This window comes from Lagopus leucura, unplaced genomic scaffold, assembly GCF_019238085.1.
Source record: "Lagopus leucura isolate 7727_CA_CO unplaced genomic scaffold, USGS_WTPT01 Super-Scaffold_100002, whole genome shotgun sequence".
Lineage (NCBI taxonomy): Eukaryota > Metazoa > Chordata > Aves > Galliformes > Phasianidae > Lagopus > Lagopus leucura.
Genome location: NW_024962263.1, coordinates 39,588,746 through 39,608,154, shown reverse-complemented (window position 1 = coordinate 39,608,154; position 19,409 = coordinate 39,588,746). Strand labels below are relative to the sequence as shown.

General features: G+C 46.7%; 1 protein-coding gene across 6 annotated transcripts in view; it reads left to right on the top strand.

Moving 5' to 3' along the window:
• Positions 1-19,409, top strand: part of LDLRAD4 (low density lipoprotein receptor class A domain containing 4) — a 230,323-nt gene that overhangs the window by 197,938 nt on the left and 12,976 nt on the right. For 2 of the 6 annotated variants that reach the window (XM_042868683.1, XM_042868684.1), the window contains exon 4: positions 12,796-12,950. In XM_042868683.1, coding sequence (XP_042724617.1) covers positions 12,796-12,950 — 155 coding nt within the window. Of the gene's footprint in view, positions 1-9,482; positions 9,505-9,696; positions 9,762-10,003; positions 10,278-12,795; positions 12,951-19,409 lie in introns of those variants that run through there. The other 4 variants (XM_042868685.1, XM_042868688.1, XM_042868686.1 and 1 more) reach the window with 4 other exon arrangements.

The following is a 19,409-nucleotide window of genomic DNA, read 5'->3' as shown; positions in this document are numbered from 1 at the left end:
TGCGAGCGCAGATGGAGACAACTCGGGCTTTGGATCAGGGCTAGGGGCTCAGGGAGAAAAAGTGGTGATCAAAGTTTAGCCTGCATTTTGTTCGTTTGCAGAAGGTGGTCTGCAATTTTTTGTTTGGTTTCTTCCTTACAAATGGGATTAATTCTGTCCTTGGAAACTGAGTAAGGACCGTAGGTTGGATCATTTTGATTAGCCGTTGACTTGCTTTGTAGCTGCAGTTCAGTTTCCTTCCATATAAAATCTTTTCCACATCTACTTCACAGGAGGAGCACGTGAAGAAATTAAGTAACATCTCTAAATTGTTCTAAATATGTAAAACAATGGATATATGCTAACTAAAGCATTATTTATTCAATGCTTTGATAACCATGTTGCAAAACAAATGAGGAGGTGGGGATATCTTTTGGAACAGAATATACTGCGTTGCCTGCCTTGATCTGCATTAGACATCTGCACTGTGAAGTACAAGCAATGCTGAAAGATGCACTGAGAAAACAAATGGGTTACAGCAGTGTTGTGTTAGAAATGGCAAAATGTGTAGGCAACAGAGTACAAAAGCTACTCACTCACAGGCAGAGTTGTAAAGTATTAACTGAAGAAATACAACAAAAAAAGATAAGATGTGAACATTTTGGAAACTGGGACTCATAGTTCTTTATGCAGTGGAAATTCACGCTGCTAAAAAAAAATAAAGAACAACTTTTTTTTAAGCAGAAAAACAGACCTTCAAAGTTCTGAGATTTAACACTCAGAACGACAACTCTTGACTCTGAAAGTTAAAAAACAAAGCAAAATGAAAAAAAAAATAAAAAACCCACCTTCTTGGATATTTTTAGAGGCATTCAGGTTGAAGCTGGCTTTGAGGAAGACACTCAGAATGAACAAAAAGTCCTAGACTGGGATTTGAGAGCAACAAATCTAAGAGGATACAAAGAAAAAGTTCCCTGGCCCTTTTAATTTCAAAATGTCTAAGCAGCCTGCTCCAAAACAGATAGACTTAGGCTGGGAGCCAATTTGGACTGAGTGACAGATTCATGCTCCTCATATGCACAGTCGTGGCTTGAGCAATCCCCTTCTTACCGTCTTCTGTGTGTAAAACAGAAACTAGATGTGTCGACGGCAAGGTGAAGGTATTTGATGTGGCTAAAAAAACAGGATGAGTGCTGCAGTGGGTGTGCCTTTTCTAATTAATTTAGCAAAACTGCAAATACAATGACACACAGCTTCCAAGTCAGGAAGTATGGCTGTTGAGGCGGCAGCAGCAGCCCAGCCTTGCTGTGCTTGCTCAGTGCTGGATGGCCATGTCTCTCCACCTCACTGCCATTGGCAGAGCTCGATGGTTCCCCTGAGACCCTTGTCATGTTCCAGTGGCAGCAAGGGGAGCGCATTCCCAGGGAAGCTCTTGCTGTATGGTGTAAAGTTGTGATTGTGGATAATTACAAGTTTTGCGCCACACTGGGTTGAGACGACATCACCGGGAGAATTGGCTGCTGGGCAGTACTGATGTTTTTAGGACATGGTTTCTCCTGAGTATGCAGCGATATGTTAAGCAGTGGAAGAGGATGCTGATGTCATTCTGCTGAATTCATGTACTTTGCTCTTCTGATCAAGCTTAGCAGACACACTTCCATTTGTTTTAATTATTTTATCTCCAGGTCTGATTTCAAAACAGGTTCACACATGGGTGAAATTCTGGTTGAGAAGTCGCTCTCCTCCAGGTGATGGGGGCTCAGCACCCGTTGGGACACAGCCTGCCACCCTGGTACAGCTCCTCATGCTGAGCTGCTGACCTGGGAGCAGGTAACCATCTGCTGTAGGCCCCAAAAAGCTACCCAGAGTGAGAAACAGCAGTGACTTATACAGTAATATATGTGACCTGTAAAAGCAGCCATTTAGGGAGGCTGAGTTGCTGTGGGTAGGTGGCCAGCACACACCTCAGGTACCAGACATGTCCTAGATCCTGCATCGCATGCACACCACTGCACAGTCTCACCAGTTGTTTGTTGGGGACTTCTGAGTGGCCAGAGCGCCACTCAGAACTGTTACATAGGTAAGGATACTGGGTGCCATGCAATCCTGGAAAAATCCCCTCAGCACTTTTGGTAAATGTGCAACTGGGATTTGCTGTTGTGACAGCACATCCGAAGTGCTGTAAGAATAGCCTGCCTACTGGCACGCGGACCTGCCCCTCATTCCCTTGTTGGTGGGTGAGCCCCTCATTCCCTTGTTGGTGGGTGAGCCGTCTGGGCTGTTCAGAGAACTCACAAATGAGTCAAGTTTGTCGTGGTGACAGGGCATCGCACATGAAGACCATGTGGGTTTTAATTACAAATGACCACATTAGCAAGTGTGAAGCATCAGTAGTTTTGCTACCCAAACTGGGGCCAAGAGTTGGTAGAAGTGAGTACTGGTGAATGTGCTTTATAGCCCCTTCCCACTCCATGTGTTCACATCCATACACACTGCATTTTTTGCAACCATGCAAACAAATATTTACTGTCAAAACTTCAACAAGGAAATGCATGCAGAAAGTTTCATCCTGCCTAAGCGGGTTGTAATGGAATCCCATGAGTGGACTACACCGAAACGCTGCTGGTGAGTCACAACAGTGTCAGATGTACAGTTGTACTAAGTGGGAACATGCGATGAAGTCGTTTGAAATGCAGCCTCCCATCCAAAAATACCAGCCAACCAAATGTGAGACGCATTAGCTGTCAGTTCCCAGTGTGTCTGATGAGATTTCAAGCAAATTTTGTTGGTTTTTTTGTTTGTTTGTTTGTTTTTTGTTTTTTTTGTTTTTTTTGCTGTTACATTTGGAAACATACTTTTGCAGCTGTTTGGGGCCTGCCATTTTTTCTTTGGAAAAGGGCACCTGTCCCTTTGCTGCTGGACAGATTTTGAAAATGCACCTTTGTGATTTTGGAGCTTCCACCTTCAGAAGTGGCTGAGCAGTCCCAGCTTCACATGGTGCCATGCTTGGTGAGGCCATGCTCTGTGGCAGTGCTGCCCTGCGACCAGAGGGGACTGGCACAGGCAGCCAGGTGTGAGGTGCCACTGGTTCTGCTGGAAGCAAGAGTACAGTGACTGCCTTGGGTGGGCCTGGTTGCGTTTTGCATAAAGGAGATTGGATTCCTGTTTTGTATCAGGTTGCTAGCATGCTGTCCATCAAGTGTTGTTAGGAAATCAGGTTTTAGAAGCTACACCAGTTTTGACATGCTGCTTTAACATCCTTCTGCCTGCAGTAGGGCAAGACATCGAAATCTGATGTTGTCATCACACTGAGTTGTGAAGCATTCTCTCTCTCTCTCTTTTTTTTTTTTTTTTTTGCTTTCTCTCTCTTGCACTCTGTCATATGGAAACCAGATCAAGATTATGAAATTATTGCCCACAAACTGTGATCTTCGTTCTTTTTTGTGGTGGGAACTGACAAGCCAGTGACGGAGTGGTGCTGTTGGGACTAGCTGTTCACGTTGCACACATTTGTATGTATCGGGAAGCGCCGAGCTTGGCGTGCTTCTTGGTTGGCACACAGGCTGGTGAAACGTCAGATTTTTAATCGTGATAAAGTTCACGAAAGAAGAAATTATGGCAGATGTTTCCTTTTGTCAGAGATGAACTGAATCATTAAAATGGGCTGTGATGGGCTGTGATGTACTACAAACGAGTCAGAGTAAACACCGTCTCTGTGAACATGTCAAAAGGCTGAAGAATGCAGACCATTCACGTACTGTTAGAAACCATGTGGTCTGAATGCTGTATTACCAAGCTTTTCTCCTTAAATGCAGAGCATGAATCTTATGAATTTTTATTGCCTTTATACAGAATGAAAAGATAACATACTCTGCGTTGGTAAAAATAGCTTCTGCAGCACAGTTGTCATTTCGCTGGGTGTTTACCCAAAGGTGTACTTTTCACAAGTAGCGGTGAGGGATGCAATTCCCATTGAGCATTGAGCTTGCTCTCTTAATTCCCTCTTTTCTCTATGATGTTTTGTTGGGAAATGCTGCTGATTGCTGAGAAATGCCTGTGATGGCACATTAAAACGCACAACCAAGAGCAGCAAACACACAGATATTCTAGCTATGCTTCCTGGCTGCTGCCAATTGGATATGGATATCCTGCAGAAACCTGCATCGCAAGGCTGTGGGATTCTCTGTGGGCTTTCTCTCCATCTCCTGTCTCACACATTCTGTGACATTTGCACTCTCGCCCAGGCCATTAGTCAGAAGAGTGGTGCAGTATGAGGAACTTCCCAGTGCTTCCCCATGAGCTGAATGCATGATATCTGCAGTTGTCCTCACTCTTGCTGGCCTAGGAAGACTTGACTATATCTGGATCTTATTCTCAGTGTTGTCAGTTCTCAAGATTGTAAACTTGTAAATGGAGGGGCTTCCTTAAATCTGCAGCTGCTGGAATCGAAGCAGTTCACAAATATCTCCATTTTAATTCAGAAGTCAAAGATACACTTTGTGGGATCTAAGATCTAAGATCTAAGATGGGATCTAAGAATGTCCCAAAGTGCTGCTTTATGCCCTTCTTCTGATATGAGGAGCCAACAGAGAGTTGGACAGAAAGTATTTCTTTATATCATGAAATAGGTTGTAAGCAGTAGCAAATACAAATCATCACACATGCTCACTGTCTCAGTCCCCATCTTTTTTCTGGGGGGTGCACTGCAAGCAAGGTGAATGTGTTTTTGCTGACCAGTTTAAATACTCTTAAACTGTGACCCCTAATCCAGACTGAATACATGGACTTACTAAGGGAAAACATGTATGTGTGTCCATGTAATTTGATTTAAGCAAGGCTGCAGGAGCCAAAAGGAAGGAACTTGGTGAAACAATCACACAGGTTTCAGTGCTGACAGTTGTTAATGGCAAAGCACCTGTAGTTATTGCACCACAGAAATTGGTGGATATGCAGTGTGCTTTTTAAATTTGCATAAGTTTTTACACTTCTCTTGCACCATAGGACCTTAATCCATCATGAAACCTCGTTAGAAGCTGCGCCATTGTATCCTGAGGCAGATGGCAAGATCTGTGAGTCACTGATTTGCGATCAAGGAAGGAAACTGAGTCTACAATTCTGAGGAAAGAAGCTCCCCATTTGGGATTCATTTACACAGCTCCTTTTTATAAAAATCATTAGTGCTATAAACTGTCCTTTATTGTTAGGAGAAGGAATTTAACAATGCAAATAAAACAAAATACTGTGGCAGAGCAATTTTATGCTTGATTGTAATGTTTAATGGCATGTTCTCCTAAAGAGATTTTCTCATCCTTCAGACCTATCGTGTGTGACTCACTTGATTTCCAATGGTCTGAACACCCCCGATTTTATTCCTGGGGTTGTTTTCTCTATAGCAGTTTCTGTAAACGTGCTGCAGCATAGGGTTATCCAGGGCTAATATCCCTTGTGATTATACATCCAGACAGCATGTATGTAAATGCTGCAAGACAAATGATGAGTTAACCATAGGATAAAAGAATGAGAAGAAAACTCCTTCATTTTACTCTAGATCCATTTTTCAGTATCAGTGTATTTGCAGGCTGGAACTAAATGATCTTTAAGGTCCCTCTGAATCCCAGCCATTCTGTGATTCTAGGGTTCTGTTCCCTTACTCACTTTTAAATGCTAATGCTAGCTTACATTGGCATTGCATTTTAAAAAATGAACGTTCTTTTTTTGCTAGCACTGGCCTCAAAGGGTGCATTACATTGCTTTTCTCCCTCAGGTTTGATTCCACGTTTTACATGTTCCTCTCTTTATTCTTTCAGGTACTAGACTGCAGTGTCAGTGAGGCAGAGTTTCCTATCTCTAAGCCAGCTGATTGTATTAATGTCAGAAATAAAATACAGCTCATCACATCCTGCTTGTATTTTCTGTACCTCGTTGTAATCCTTGCTCAGTTTTCACTTCTTGTGTTAGTTCTGTATTTTGCCCTTAGGTTTTTGTTGTTTTGTTGCGGTGGTGGCGGTGGTGTTTTTTTTTAAGATCCAAACTCTGGGTTTTCTTGTGCTCTTACAAAGGTTTCTGCACTGTCCAGGTTTTTAAGTCTATCCTTACACCTTAGGAAGCACTGAAATACTATGTTAGTCTGTTCCCCATTGTTTTCTTTTCCTGGCTGCCTGGGAGTTCGATGGCAATTGGGATTTATGGACTGAATAATCCACCTGGCAGGAGACATTCTAACCCTGAAAAGCCTGCTTTGGTGGAAGAACTAACGCTCCTTTTTGTGTGTAAAATACTGCTAATAGCTTATTTAGCAACCTATATTTCTACAACAGGACTTTCTGTTTTGTGCTGGAGGTGGATTCTTGCATATGCATGCATTCTAGCACCCATGCTAATTCTGTCTCTACTTTAACTTTCATCTGTTCCTATGGTAGGATAACGCATGGTGTGATCTCTCAGCTTTTTTAATGTGATCCTTAGTGCATCTCTTCTAGCTCCTGTTTGAATGAGCTAAAAAACATGAAGTAATGGAGGATGACTCTTTCCTGTAATTGCTGGAAATTGTGTGGAAACATCCGCTGAGACTGCGGAGCTCAGTAAGGTACTCCATTGCAGCTGCAAGTGGAATAACTTGGAATAATCATGGAATTACTTGCCTGAAAACTTCCCAGTAAGTTTTCTCTTACCTACATGGCTCATTATTACAACCTATGGTTAGATTGGAGCTCAAAATAAGTAAAACTTATTAAATACTATCAAAATGAAGGATGTAAGGGATTGCGGTGTTCTCAGCAGGGCCTCCAGCACAGGATGAATGTGGAGCTGTTGGAGCAGATCCAGAGGAGGGCACCAAGATGCTGGAGCACCTCTCCTGTGAGAGCAGGCTGAGAGAGCTGGGCTTGTTCAGCCTGGGGAAGGCTGCAGGGAGATCTCATTGCGACCTTTCAGAACTTGAAGGGACCTTATAAACAGGAAGAGGATCAATTTTTTTATGCAGTCTGATAGTGATAGGACAAGGAAGAATGGATTTAGACTAAGAGAGGGGAAATTTAGGTTAAATGTTAGGGGGAAATTTTTCACTTAGTGGGCGGTGAGGAGCTGGCACAGATGCCCAGAGAAGCTGTGGTGCCCATCCCTGGAGGTGCTCAAGGCCAGGTTGGATGGGGCCCTGGGCAGCTGAGCTGCTGGGGGGCAGCCCTGCTTATGGCAGGGGTTGGAACTGGTATGATTCTGTGATTTCCTGACAGTTTAATGTCAGTGATTAAAAGAAGAGGGAATCGCTGTACACTGGTGTTCAATGTAATGGGTACTTATATGGAAATTTGGTTTTCAGCAACTCACCTTTGTCCCTTTTGGGATGTTTCCATGGTCTGAGCAGCCTGTGCTGATCATCTTCCCCTGTGCCCAGAGCTTCCTGTTCCTTGTTCTAGGAAATTCCATCCCTTCTTTCCAGCAGTGGTATGGGAGCCAATCACCAGCAGTGCAGTCTCCAGGCTAACTAGAGCTGGGGTAAGATCAGCATGGCAGCATTTAACCTCACTGGAGGAGACAGCTGTAAATTACCTGAGCTGAGACTGTGTGCGAGGACACATAAACCTGCAGTGGGGATAATTCATGAGCAGATTTTGTCACTCACCAGGATAAACAGAGCAAGGATAGTCAGAGCTGAAATGTGATTACTTTTCAAACAGCATGCTATAATTCTGTGTCCCAGACTGAACCCTCCATCCAGCACACAAAAACAAGCCACTGCATGGTGTGGCTACATGAACTGTGTGGGTTGTGTGGCTAACTGTGCACATCAAGGACTGCTGTGTTTTTGTGGGAAAAAAGATTTGGAGGCAGCTCTTTGACTGAGGATTGCAGAGGATGATTTAAAAAAAAATAGAAGAAAAAAAGAAATCAATTTCACAATCCTTCCTATTAATGCATAATAAAAAACAGCTTTAACAGCAAGTTAATTTGGAGGACTTAAATGCTGTCCTCGTCTGCATTAAATCCCTCCACAAAACTTGCTGGTTTTGGCTTGTGTCGCTAATCTCCACGCTGTACCCATCTGGTTGGATCCTTGCACCTAATCACATTAAACAAAACCACATAATGTATCTAGGTATGTATGTGCTGGCACATCGGTTACCTGCGTGCACTGCAAGTGGGAAAAGCCCTTAACGCTCCCCTGTGCCCCAGCCCCACGCCACCAGGCTTCCCCCGCAGGTTGCCCACAGGGGACAGCTGTGGGCAGGGGCAAACACCCCCTTATTTTCCAGTTTCAAAGCAATGCTTTTGGTCTTATTCTTCAGCAGCTTTGGACGTTATAGTCATTCATGTCTGTTGAGAAGCAGAGGGGAAAAAAAAGGGGTAAAAGTGGTAGTCAAATTGAGAAAACAACGTCTTCCCAGTTTTGCTCAGCAGAGATTGTGTTTTCTTCCATTTCAGAGATTACCATCTTTAGTATGAGTAAAATAAAAAGGCAGGTCCTGTGGGTTGCAGAATTAGTTTGTTTCCACAGTCACTAGGAGACAGGTGACAGATCATTACAGCTAGCTTTAAAATATTGCACCTCTGTCTTACCCAGTTTAACCAGCCCTCGGCTTTCCCATTAAGGTGCTAGACTGGTGGTAGTTTGCAGAGAAGCACTGCGACTCAGTACGCCCGGGGAGTTCCAGCTGTTTCCCCAGTACAATGGGTGATGGGGCAGGGTGGGACCTCCGCCATCAGGCAGGGAACCTGAGAAGGAAGCAAAGTCCCCGTTGGTGCTGACAGGGCAGCTTGGTGGGATACCTGGCACTTGTTCAGCACCAAAAGCCGAGCTGTCCAGCCCTATGCAGCAGGGATGTGGGAAGGTCTGTCTGCATGGCTGTGCTGAGCTGACGGGCAACTGACATGGGATGGTTTGTCCTCTTTCAGCTTTCACCCCTTGAGACCAAGTTGGTTTGGTTTCCTGAGTCCGGTCCATATATCTGCAGCCATGGGGCGTGTGGGGAGCAGCACTATTGCCATGCAGACCAGAGCGGTTCCTGGGGCTCACAGCATGGCAGCCATGCTGTGGTAGGGCATGGGGCTGCACAGCAGTCTGCTGCCCAGCCCGGACATCAAGTGAGGGCTGAGCACCCTCCTGCCTACAGAAGTAATGGCTTAGGGGTGAAGCTGCGCCCCAGCTGCCGCCAGCAGAGGCAGCTCTGTGCTGGGGCCGAGGCAGGCAGAGGGGCTGAGAGTCATGCCAACAACACGTGAAATGAGACCAAAATCTGTGGTATTTTTCATTCCCCTCCCCCTCCTTTTTTTTTATTTTTTTATTTTTTTATTTTTTTTTCCTTTTTTGACTTTTGCGTGTAGATGGTTTGAGGTTTTATGGATTATTTCTTTTGGCGGTTCTCGTTTTGCAATATCACACCAGGATGCGTCTCCCTAATATCGTAAACCCCGCGTCTGTCCCCATAGCGTCGCATCATCCAGCGGCCGAGGTTCCGCGGCCCCTCTCATTCCGCGGCCGGAAAGGCGGGCGCCGGCGGTGAGCCGCCCTCGTCGTCCGCGCGGAGGGTAATGGCGGCTCAGCGCCGGGCGACCCCCCCCCCGGGGACGGGCGGCCCCCCAGGGCCCTCAGGGCCGCGGGCTCCCCCAGGCGAGCGGCGCGGGGCCGCCGCGGGGCGGGGGCGGAGGAGGAGGCGGGCGCGGAGGCGGGCGCGGAGCGGCGGCGCGGGGCGGCGGAGCGGCCGGGCGGGAGGAGGAGGGCGCGGAGGCTCCGCCGGGCGCCGGGCGGCCGCGGCTTAAAGAGCGGTGCGGCGCTGCGCGGTAAGGTCCGTCCGTCCGTCCTTCTGCGTTGCGATCCCCCGTGCGCGGCCCGCGCGAGGGTGGGGAGTGCGAGGCCGGGCGGGAGCAGCGGGGCCGGGAGCGCTGCGGATCATTTCCCCGCGCTGTTTTTTTTTTTTGTTTGTTTTGTTTTTTGTTTTGTTTTTTGTTTTGTTTTGTTTTTTCTTTTTTCTTTTTTTTTTTCTTTTTCTTTTTTTTTCCCAATTATGATTTTTGCATCTGGTTTCAGCTAGAGCCTAGGAAGCGCGTTTAACCGGCTGAGACGGTTTGATCGTTAAGCGCGGTCGGGCTGAGGGCAGCCGCGTTCCGCCCGGTGTCTGCAGAGACAGACAGGCAGGCAGACAGACAGACAGACAGCAGAGCAGCCGGGCGCAGCTCGGAGGCGGGCGGGCGATGCGGGGCGCGGAGGCCCTCCTTTCCCAGCGGACACAGTATGTCCAGGGAGCAGCTTAACAGTACCGCGGTGAAGGATGCACGGTTAAGAGACCTGTTGTTGGAACGAGGTACTCCCGCTTCGCTTGTCGTTCGTGGCCGCGCGGGCGTTGCTCCGGGAGCTCCCTCGGACGGGCAGTGCGGGGCAGGCAGTGCGGGACGCGGTGGAGGGCTCGCAGGGCACAGCCGGCTTTCAGAGGGTGGTTTCGGGCATCGAGCCGGGCATTCCCACTTGCACGGGCAGGGATAGGGCAATAAATGATTTCTTTTTTTTTCCGTATTTCTCTGTGAAGGTGTTTTCATTACATGTACGCTTGACTTTTTCGTGAGGAAAAGTATTATTCTGGGAAAAAAAAAAAAACAACAAAAAAAAAACGTGGTACAAGTGCTGTTTGCTGCATGTGAAGCAGTGTGTCTGTCCGTGCATGGGGCGGATACCGGGAGGTGAAGATGTCCCATTTCCCTATCCCCCTGCCCTCTCTCCCATTTTATTTATGGAAAAAGTCCGTATTAGGACAAAGCCGTGCCGGGACGGCAGCGCGGGGGCTGCCACACGTCACCGGGGTCCCTCGCCCCCCGCACGTGTGCCAAGTGCGTGTGCCCAAACGCCGGGAGCCGTTCCCCTGCCGCGAGCGGTGCCAGCGAGCGCAGACGGCCTCAGCCCGTGCCTTTTGCTCTTTCCCTTTTCCTATTAATAACCCGCTGGTGAGCCCGAGGGGCAGGAGGAAGAGGAGGTTAAACGCCTCTTTCCTTCCTCTGGAACAGCAGCAGGATGCTTTGTGGTGTTCTAATGTCAGCGGCAGAAGGCTGAGCTTGGAAAATCCCATGTGCTCATGCGTGTGTGCCGCGATCCTATCGCATGGCCGCGTATAGTGTTTCAGCCTTGCACGTCCCGGCGATTCCCCCGCCCTCCCCGGAGGGAAGTGCGCACAGCCCCAACCGCTGGTTCCCGAAGGAGAGGTGCCGTCCTCTGCCGCCGAAATGCCGGGGCCTCGTCCAGTGTAGAAGAGTGCCCTTGGCGGACAGAGAAGTGACGTGCCATTCCAGTGATCTCTGCATTCTAGGAAAGCCTAAATCAACATTGCCGGTTTTGTGTGGTGCCCTTTAGCAGCGCTCCCTCTGTTTCCAGACTAAAGCATTGCATGGACCAAAGTGGGGGAAAAGCCAAAAGACTTTGGGTCAAAGAAACCCTTTTGATGCACGGTAGCCACAGACTCTGAACTACAGCTGTGACAAGCCTCTGTTGGGTGCTTCTCAGCATCAGTCCCCCTGGGCAGCAGTGCGCTCCTGGCTCTTTGGGTCTGGGGGTTGGTTGGCCACAGTAGTGAGACAGCCTCGGGTTTCCTCCAGCTCCACCACATGCGATGCTGTGTGTACAAAAAGATGTGATTTTAGCTCGGTGTTGTAGTGGCAATGTGCTCATTTAAGCTTCAGCTACTGGTATTGCACAGAAGGTTGAGGATGACTACAAATGGAAGTGATAAGAGAGAACAGACTTGTTTTCTCTGATGTTTGCTTTGGCTTTTTATTTTTTTTCCTCTTTTTTTTTTTTTTGGTGTCATTCTTCCCTCACTGGCTTTTTAAAGCAAGAATTTTATATTGGTTCCTCCAAATTTATGTTTTTGTTCCCAAAAGTGGTGTGATTTTTGCAAGGTGCTGAGAACCAAGCAACTCCTGTTGCTTCTTTGATTTTTGCTTGAGACCTCCTCCCATTAACTAGGGTTGTCATGAGAAGCAAGCAACACAGTTTCCATAGAAATACCAGCAACTGTAGCTTCCAAAGGGCAATTTCTTCCCTTAGGTTGCTCGTCCATGCTGCTCTGGCATAGCTGGGAGGGAGCAAAAGTGACTGCAAGTGACTCATTTCTAAATATACTTAGTGGCATGGGTGGAGCTTTGAGTATGGTGGTGGGCTCTGGTGGTAGTGTTCACTAAGAGCCTGGTTTCTTTGTAACTGTGGTGGTATTGAGTGCCAGAGCTCTTTTAGACTTACACCCGAATGGGAATAACCTAGAAAAGTTAGTTCTTTTCTAGTTCAAGAGCAATAAGTAATTGGGAAAGGTGCTTTGTATAGATCCAGTCAGAGAAAAAGGTGGCTTTCAGTGGGCAACTTTCATACCACTTAGCTGATAAAAATTAAGGAAACTTTTCCCCCCTCAATTTTCCTGATCTTGGTTTTGGGTCCAGCAGCACGATGTGGATTGTTGGAATGCTGGGTGCTGTGTCCTGTGGCCTCGGTCTGTGAGCTTTGCTTTGAAGCTGCTGGTGGTGATTAAAATAGGGGATTTGCTTCATTTTGTTTTGTTTTTGCAGAAGAATTGTTTGTGCTAAAGACTTTGTTACCAGTAAAGGCAGCAGTGAAGGATCACTGAGAAATTTCTTACCTTAGGCTTGCAGCCACTCACACAAATTGATTAGCAATGCAATAGAATGGAAAAAAAATCACACTTTTCTAGGGCACAGTTTTCTTTGCAAAACTTTGCAAAATGGACAGCATTGATTCTGATGAAATATGGAGCGTTTTCAGGTTATTTCTGTGATGAATTAACATTGTGTGTGTGACTGACGTATTTTTCTTTTTTCTTTTAGCTGAACTGGAGTTTGTTCAAATCATCATTATCATTGTGGTTATAACTGTTATGGTGGTAGTGATCATCTGCTTGTTGAACCATTACAAACTCTCGACGCGCTCCTTTATCAACCGTCAGAGCCAAAGCAGAAGACAGGAGGATACTTTGCAGACAGTGAGTACCCACTCTGCTACCTAATTCCTTCTCATGCTGTGCTCATCTGCATCAGAGGCTGCAGAGAAGCTCTGATACATGCGACTGTTTTAAAAATCTCTACCGTTAGTTTCAGTGTTTCCTATAGTTAGCTGCATTTATCAGTGGAAAAAATAGAATGCAAATTTAAAATTTGCTGCCTTTGAGTATTTTTAGGCCCTGCTATGTTCTATGAGTATATTGTCATTACATGCTTGGAGGTTCAGGTGTGACATACTGTTCTCTGCTGTGATTTGGGAGGGAATGAAAGAGAAACAAAGCCACTTACTTCCTTGGATGTGAAGAACTGAGACATGTTGTGACTTCTTGTATATTTACTAATGCCTGGAGTTTTACCACTGTTACTGTTCTATGGAGCTGCAGGGACACTTTACTGGATCCAGAGCTTTTCCAGTGGTTGCCCAGAAAAATGTGAAATCTTAGGCACAGTATCGTTCCCAGGGACCTGGAGTGGTTAAGATGTCTTGCTGGAGAGTGAAAGGATTAACACTGAATCTCCATCTGGACTCACCAAGGCCGTCCACAGTCAACTCAGTAGTATGTGGGTACCTAACTTGCCTTGTGAGATGGAAGTTTGATGGATGGGTTGCACCGCTTCCTTGCTGGGGTTAACCACAGAGCATCCCTGACCTAGAGGTGTCCCTTTGAGCCTTCACTGCCAAAGCATCCCATGTGTACTAGAGAGATCCTTTTTCTGATGTGCTTTCTGTCATCCTCTGAGCAGTGCCCTTGGTTTCTCTGCTGGCCGTGATGGCCAAAGAGCAGTTTGTGAGGTTTGCTTGGTGATGCACTGAGTTCCTGGCAGCTCTGTTCTTTCCACCTCTTCATTCCATTTCTCTGGCAAAGCAACTGTACGATGGCAACTGAAAGGCACAGTCCCTGATAGTCTAAACTAGTATTCAGTCTAGTGAAGCTTAAACTACCGTTCTTTCCACACCAGTTGAGTCTTTCCCTTTGTTCTTTGTTCTCCTTATCAGAAGGACATAGTGAGAACTTCAGGGGGCCAGTCTGGCTGAAAACAAATTGTGTTTTTTTTAGCGCTCTTCCACTGAGGTGACTCCTCCACCTTGCAGGGGAGGAGAGGAGCCACCTCCTTGAGAGGAGGCAGCCTTGCTGCCTCTCTCTCCATTCCCCAGGAGTATAGAGCTCAAATTTGGTTACAGATGAAACTAGAGCTTGTGAAACCTTAACCTTGTTGACTTCTGAACTGGAAAAATTGACTGGATTAATTCAAGAATTTCTTTGAAATGGACACACTAACTCAAGAATCACACTTGTGTCCAGAAAATGTTAGCTATAATTGCTATGAGTACCTAAAATGACATGATTTCAGATAAAGGAAACACATTTTCATCTTCACAAATCTTTTAAAATGGCAGTGAGCTGTCAAATGCATGAAGTAACCCATTATTTCCTGTGCATGGTTCGTTAGTACTGACTGTTATTAGAGTGAATGGTGCCTTTTCTCTTGGAAACCAGGGAGGAAGCATCATCTTCTCGCAAATAAGGACATGTAATTTGACAGTGAGGACTCAGCATCTGCTTTAGTGTCCAAAACTGCTCTTCAGACCTTTTTAAAACTCTGACTCAGTTTCGTTTTGATGGCACCTTTGTAAGTAATGGTGATCACAGTCAAGTGCGCACTTTGTAGGACTTGATAATGGGTTGGCAAGAACTGGTTGTTTATTCTTCTGAAAACTGACTGGTGTGGGTTTGTCAGCACAGTTACTCATCTTGGTTTCTGGTAAGCTGAAGCCATTCTTAAAAAACTGCCATTTATGTGGGGAAGAGGGCTTGAGAGTTTCTCTGAGGTCAGGTGTCAAATATGTTTGAGCTCTCCCTTGTCTTAGGCGTTAGAAGGAAATTCTGGCAGAAACCAGCTGTGTGCTCTTTGCAGCACAGACCACAGAAGTAGCACGCAGTGTCTGACAGTCAGGAAACAGAAGTATTTGTCTGGTCTTGTGAGACTGGAAGGCACCCATCCGGTCTTGCTGTACAGAGCAGGTTGCCCAATAGATGGCAGAGAAGACGACCTCATTGCAGCCTACCAGAACTTAAAGGGAGCTTATAAACAGGAGGGAGAGCTACTTTTTACGTGGTCTGATAGTGACAGTAGAAGAGGGAATGTTTTTAAACTAAAAGAGCCGAGATTCGGGTTAGCTGTTAGGGGGAAGTTCTTTACTCAGAGATTGGCGAGGCACTGGCACAGCTGCCCAGAGAAGCTGTGGTGCCCCAACCCTGGAGGTGCTCAGGGCAAGGTTGGATGGGGCTCTGGGCAGCTGAGCTGCTGGGGGGCAGCCCTGCTTATGGCAGGGGTTGGGACTGGGTGGGCTTTGAGGTCCCTTCTGACCCAAGCCATTTCATGGTTCTGTGGTAGCATGTGCTGTCAGATGCGGGGTCAGTAATATGCATCAGTGTTTTAACCAGGCAGACACTGGTCTGCGTGCAAGTGCTGTTGGGAAGCAGGCTTTTTCCCAAGGGAACAAGCTTTTTGTGGTGTTCAGACTCTGAAAATGGATTTAAATGTTTATTAAGCACTAATGCGTCCAGGGAATGTCATTCTGACTCAGGCCTTTTGTCGGTAGAGAAATGATGAATGAAAACAGAGGAAGTTCAGCAGTATTTTTTAAAAGAGCACAGTAAATGAGCTGGCTAGTTCTGCAATGAGCCATGTGGAGAAAAGCCCTCCTACCTGGCTGAGGCTGCAGAGATGTAGCTGGATCCTGCCTTTCTTATTCAATTGGGCTTTATTTTCTCCATGCCTGTGCTACATTGAGCCGTACACCTTTCCTTTGGTCCTCTATCTCTGGTGACGGTGCCTTCCAGCAGCTGAACAGGCACTGATTGCCTGGTTTGCCCACAGCCCCTCTTGTTCTGCTGCCTTTCAGATCTACAGCAGCCATGAAAGGGTGAGATCTCTGTCACCTTCATCACCAGCCTTACACCTGTAAAACCCATGGGCTTCAAAATAATGAAATGCAACGCGTGCTTATGTATTTGTGGGTTTCTGTTTCGTCTGGCTTTCTTCATGTTAAAAGAAAAACAGAAAGGGCCTGGAGGTTGAAATTCTCATTTCCAGAGATGAGAATATTAAAAAGAAGATGAAATATCACTGGGATCCCAGGTGTTAGTAACACTCAAAGGGTTGTAAGGGGACTGATCTCATAAAATACAATAGTTGCCTCCCAAGAAGTAGTGCTTGCATTCTTGTTCTGCAGATACACTTTTCTGTATGGCCACTGGTTCAACTTTAGTTTTATTTTCTTTCCTTTTGTTCCCCCCTTTCTAGACCCTTACCACATTCTCATCTTTTCCCTGGTCTGTATTTCTTTTATTTCCCTGATTGCTGTGTGGAGGCCTTAAGCAGACCACAGCAGGACATGGGCAGACTTCTGAGCTTTCAGAAGTACTAGGTTTTCCTGCCGAGGTGCAAGCCGTGCTGTCTCCCAGTGTGGATATTAAAATACACAAACCTTAAAAACACACAGACCCAGTTTGCTGCAACAGCTGAGATGGAGTTTAACCGCGGTCTTAATATGAGCAGAAATACAAGTTCAGGGGAGAGAACCATGAGCACTGCTGAGCACCAGCTGTGTTGGCGTAAGTGGTGTCTGTATCGCAGCAAATGAAATATTAAACATTTCCCCCTTCTGGCCAGCCCAATGGCAGCAGGTGGGGTCAGGGCCGCGTCGCTGGAGAAAAGCCACTGTCGGCTTTGGAATGGAGCCACGCGGCAGCCCCAGAGAGGCACGTCCCAGGGGCGCAGGCAGTTGCTGTGCTGTGGGAGAGCTGAGGTGGTGTCAGACGCCGAGGCAGTACTGAGATGAATCGTGCTTGGTGGTGATTAATTCGGAGTGTCATCACCCGTGATTTCCAGGGGGACGTTGAGGGACAACTGATTCATGAAGTGACTTGCGGGGAGGTGCTTAATGAGCTTCTGACGGCACTAAATGGATTTCTTCCTCCCATCTTGGTGGCTTCTGTCATTACGTCTTTGTCTCTTACCAAATCAATGGGGAAGAAGTGTGGAATGTTGGCGCTGGTCTGCTGCCACTGGGGTCTGTCCTGAGTGCCCAGGCCCCCGAGCACAGGCGTAAAAGTGCTGTGTGCTGTCCCAGAACTGCTCTTTCCTAATAAAAGTGGAAATTCAGGAGAGTGAGAACTGTGAAAATCCCCATGCCAATGAGAACCTAAGTGTATGACCAGAGGAAAGCATAGATGAGAGAGGCCACCCTGCTTGGCCAAACCTCTTCCTTTGTGCCAGACATCAGCTGGCAGGAGTTGGATGCACATTGTGTTCTCCTGCCTGCTGGGAGAGACGGCGTGTTCTAGCTGCTGCTCTTTGAAGTCCGCCACAGTGAAGTCAGAACACCTTTAATAAGAAAAGCAGCATTGAGGAGATCTACAGGTGGGACCTGAAGCGAGGAGCGCTGACTCCTGAGTGCTACTGACTCAGTGTGTCCTTGGGCAACTTGCTTCATCTTTAAATCCTGGAACTATAGGATGGCTCGGGTTGGAAGGGACCTCAGAACCCACCCAGCCCCACCCTGTGCTTTGTGCAGGGCTGCCCCCAGCAGCTCAGCTGCCTGGGGCCCCATCCAACCTGGCCTTGAGCACCTCCAGGGATGGGGTACCACAACTTCTCTGGGCAGCTGTGCCAGTGCCTCACTGCCCTGTGAGTGAAGAATTTCCCCCTAACAGCTAAGCTAAAGGAAGTATGATAATGTTTGTTTCCTTCGCTTCCAGAAGTGAAGTGGAAAAGTGTTGTGAAGCTGGGGAAATAAAGGCCTTAAAGCATCAAGTAATAGAAATAAGCACTGCAGATGTCAGGAGGCAGAGTAAGAGTGAGAGTCAGACTCTCTGTAATTCTCAAACCCCTGGTTGGTGCCGTGTGCCCTTCTGCCAGACACTGCAACCTTTCCTGCCGCTGGGAAATGCAGATCTTAAAGCAAAGAGCAGTCTGGCTGCAATGCTTGTCATTCTGTTAGGGACAAAGCAGCAGTTTTGCCTTGCTCGTATCTGGGACAGAAAGTGTTGCATCTTAGGAGCTTTGATGGACTGCATTGGCCAAGAGGCAGTTTTGGTGGGGACTTGTGTGTGTGTGTTCCCAGAGCGCTGCTTTAGTGTGGTGTAATATGGCACTGCCACCTAGGGACGCAGCCAGAAACTGCACTGCTTGCTTAATGCTTCACCTGCTAAACAGAGGTGTATACGTACATATATGTGAATGTTAAGTATACATGTTTATGTTTTATTATATAAAATCAAAGGGGAAAGTGAGACACTCTCAGTACCTGGAATGGGCTGCCCGGGGAGGTGGTGGAGTCACTGGTCCTGGAGGCGTTCAGGAACCGTGTGGATGTGGCACTGGGGGACGTGGTAGTGGGCATGGTGGTGCTGAGTCAGTGGTTGGACCAGATGGTCATAGTGGTCAATTCCAACCTTTATGGTTCTCTGATTCTTTGAGATGCACTTCAGCAAGTGCAGTGCTGACCTCTGTTTCTCAGGAAGTACCATTTCAGGCAGAGTTCTAAGTGTCAGAAATTGAAAAGTGAAAAAAAGTGGGAAAAAAGCCAAAAATCACCTTCATGGATTCAGTAAATAAGCAAATTTGTGATGGTATGGCTTGGTTTAGCTTATTACAGTTTGAAGAGCATACATTTTTATCTGCAATTTATCTTGAGTTAAAAATTCCTCTTCCAGTACATTTCTTTCCTCTAGTACATTTCTTTCCTCCTGGCCATCAGTATGCTGATGCTGACCCATGGTAGTTGGGTGGCAGTGAGAACTGCAGGAAGCACAGTGCTTAAAGGCAGCCTCAAGAAGTCTGAAGCTATAAATGTTCATAAAATACAACTAAAGCTAGTTAGTTAGGTTTATTCAGTGTCCTGAGTTCTAAACCTTGAGTAATCATCACCACTAGACAATCAAGAAGTCATCCTGTTGGCAATGCTGATATTTCAAAGCCTAATCTTAAAATGTATATCTGTAAATTTTCGTGAAGCCCAGAAGCAGGTAAGGTTGGCCAAAGCCAAACTTGCAGCCTTAAAATTTGGCTTACTCTGGTGTTACCTGTAAGCACTAGGATTTACCATGAAGATGTGTATCCTTATTTCAGAACCTAACAGTGTTAGAAATGACTGTGGCACAGGGGATGAGTGTGTGAGCTTTCCCTCCCTCTCACTTGTGAATATTGAAGCTCACGCCTGCAGACCTTCAGTCCTAAGAAGGAGCAAGTTGAAGTGGCTGAGGCTATCAAGTATCTACATGAAGGTCTTGTAGGAAGGTGATGTATGGCCCACAGAAGAAGCATAGGTGAAAGGTACTCAGGCTTAGCCCTCACTGACACACCTGAGAGCTCCTTGTGCCTATCCATGGTGGTCTGACGTGAGGACGGCCAGCCCCCTCTCCTCTCATATG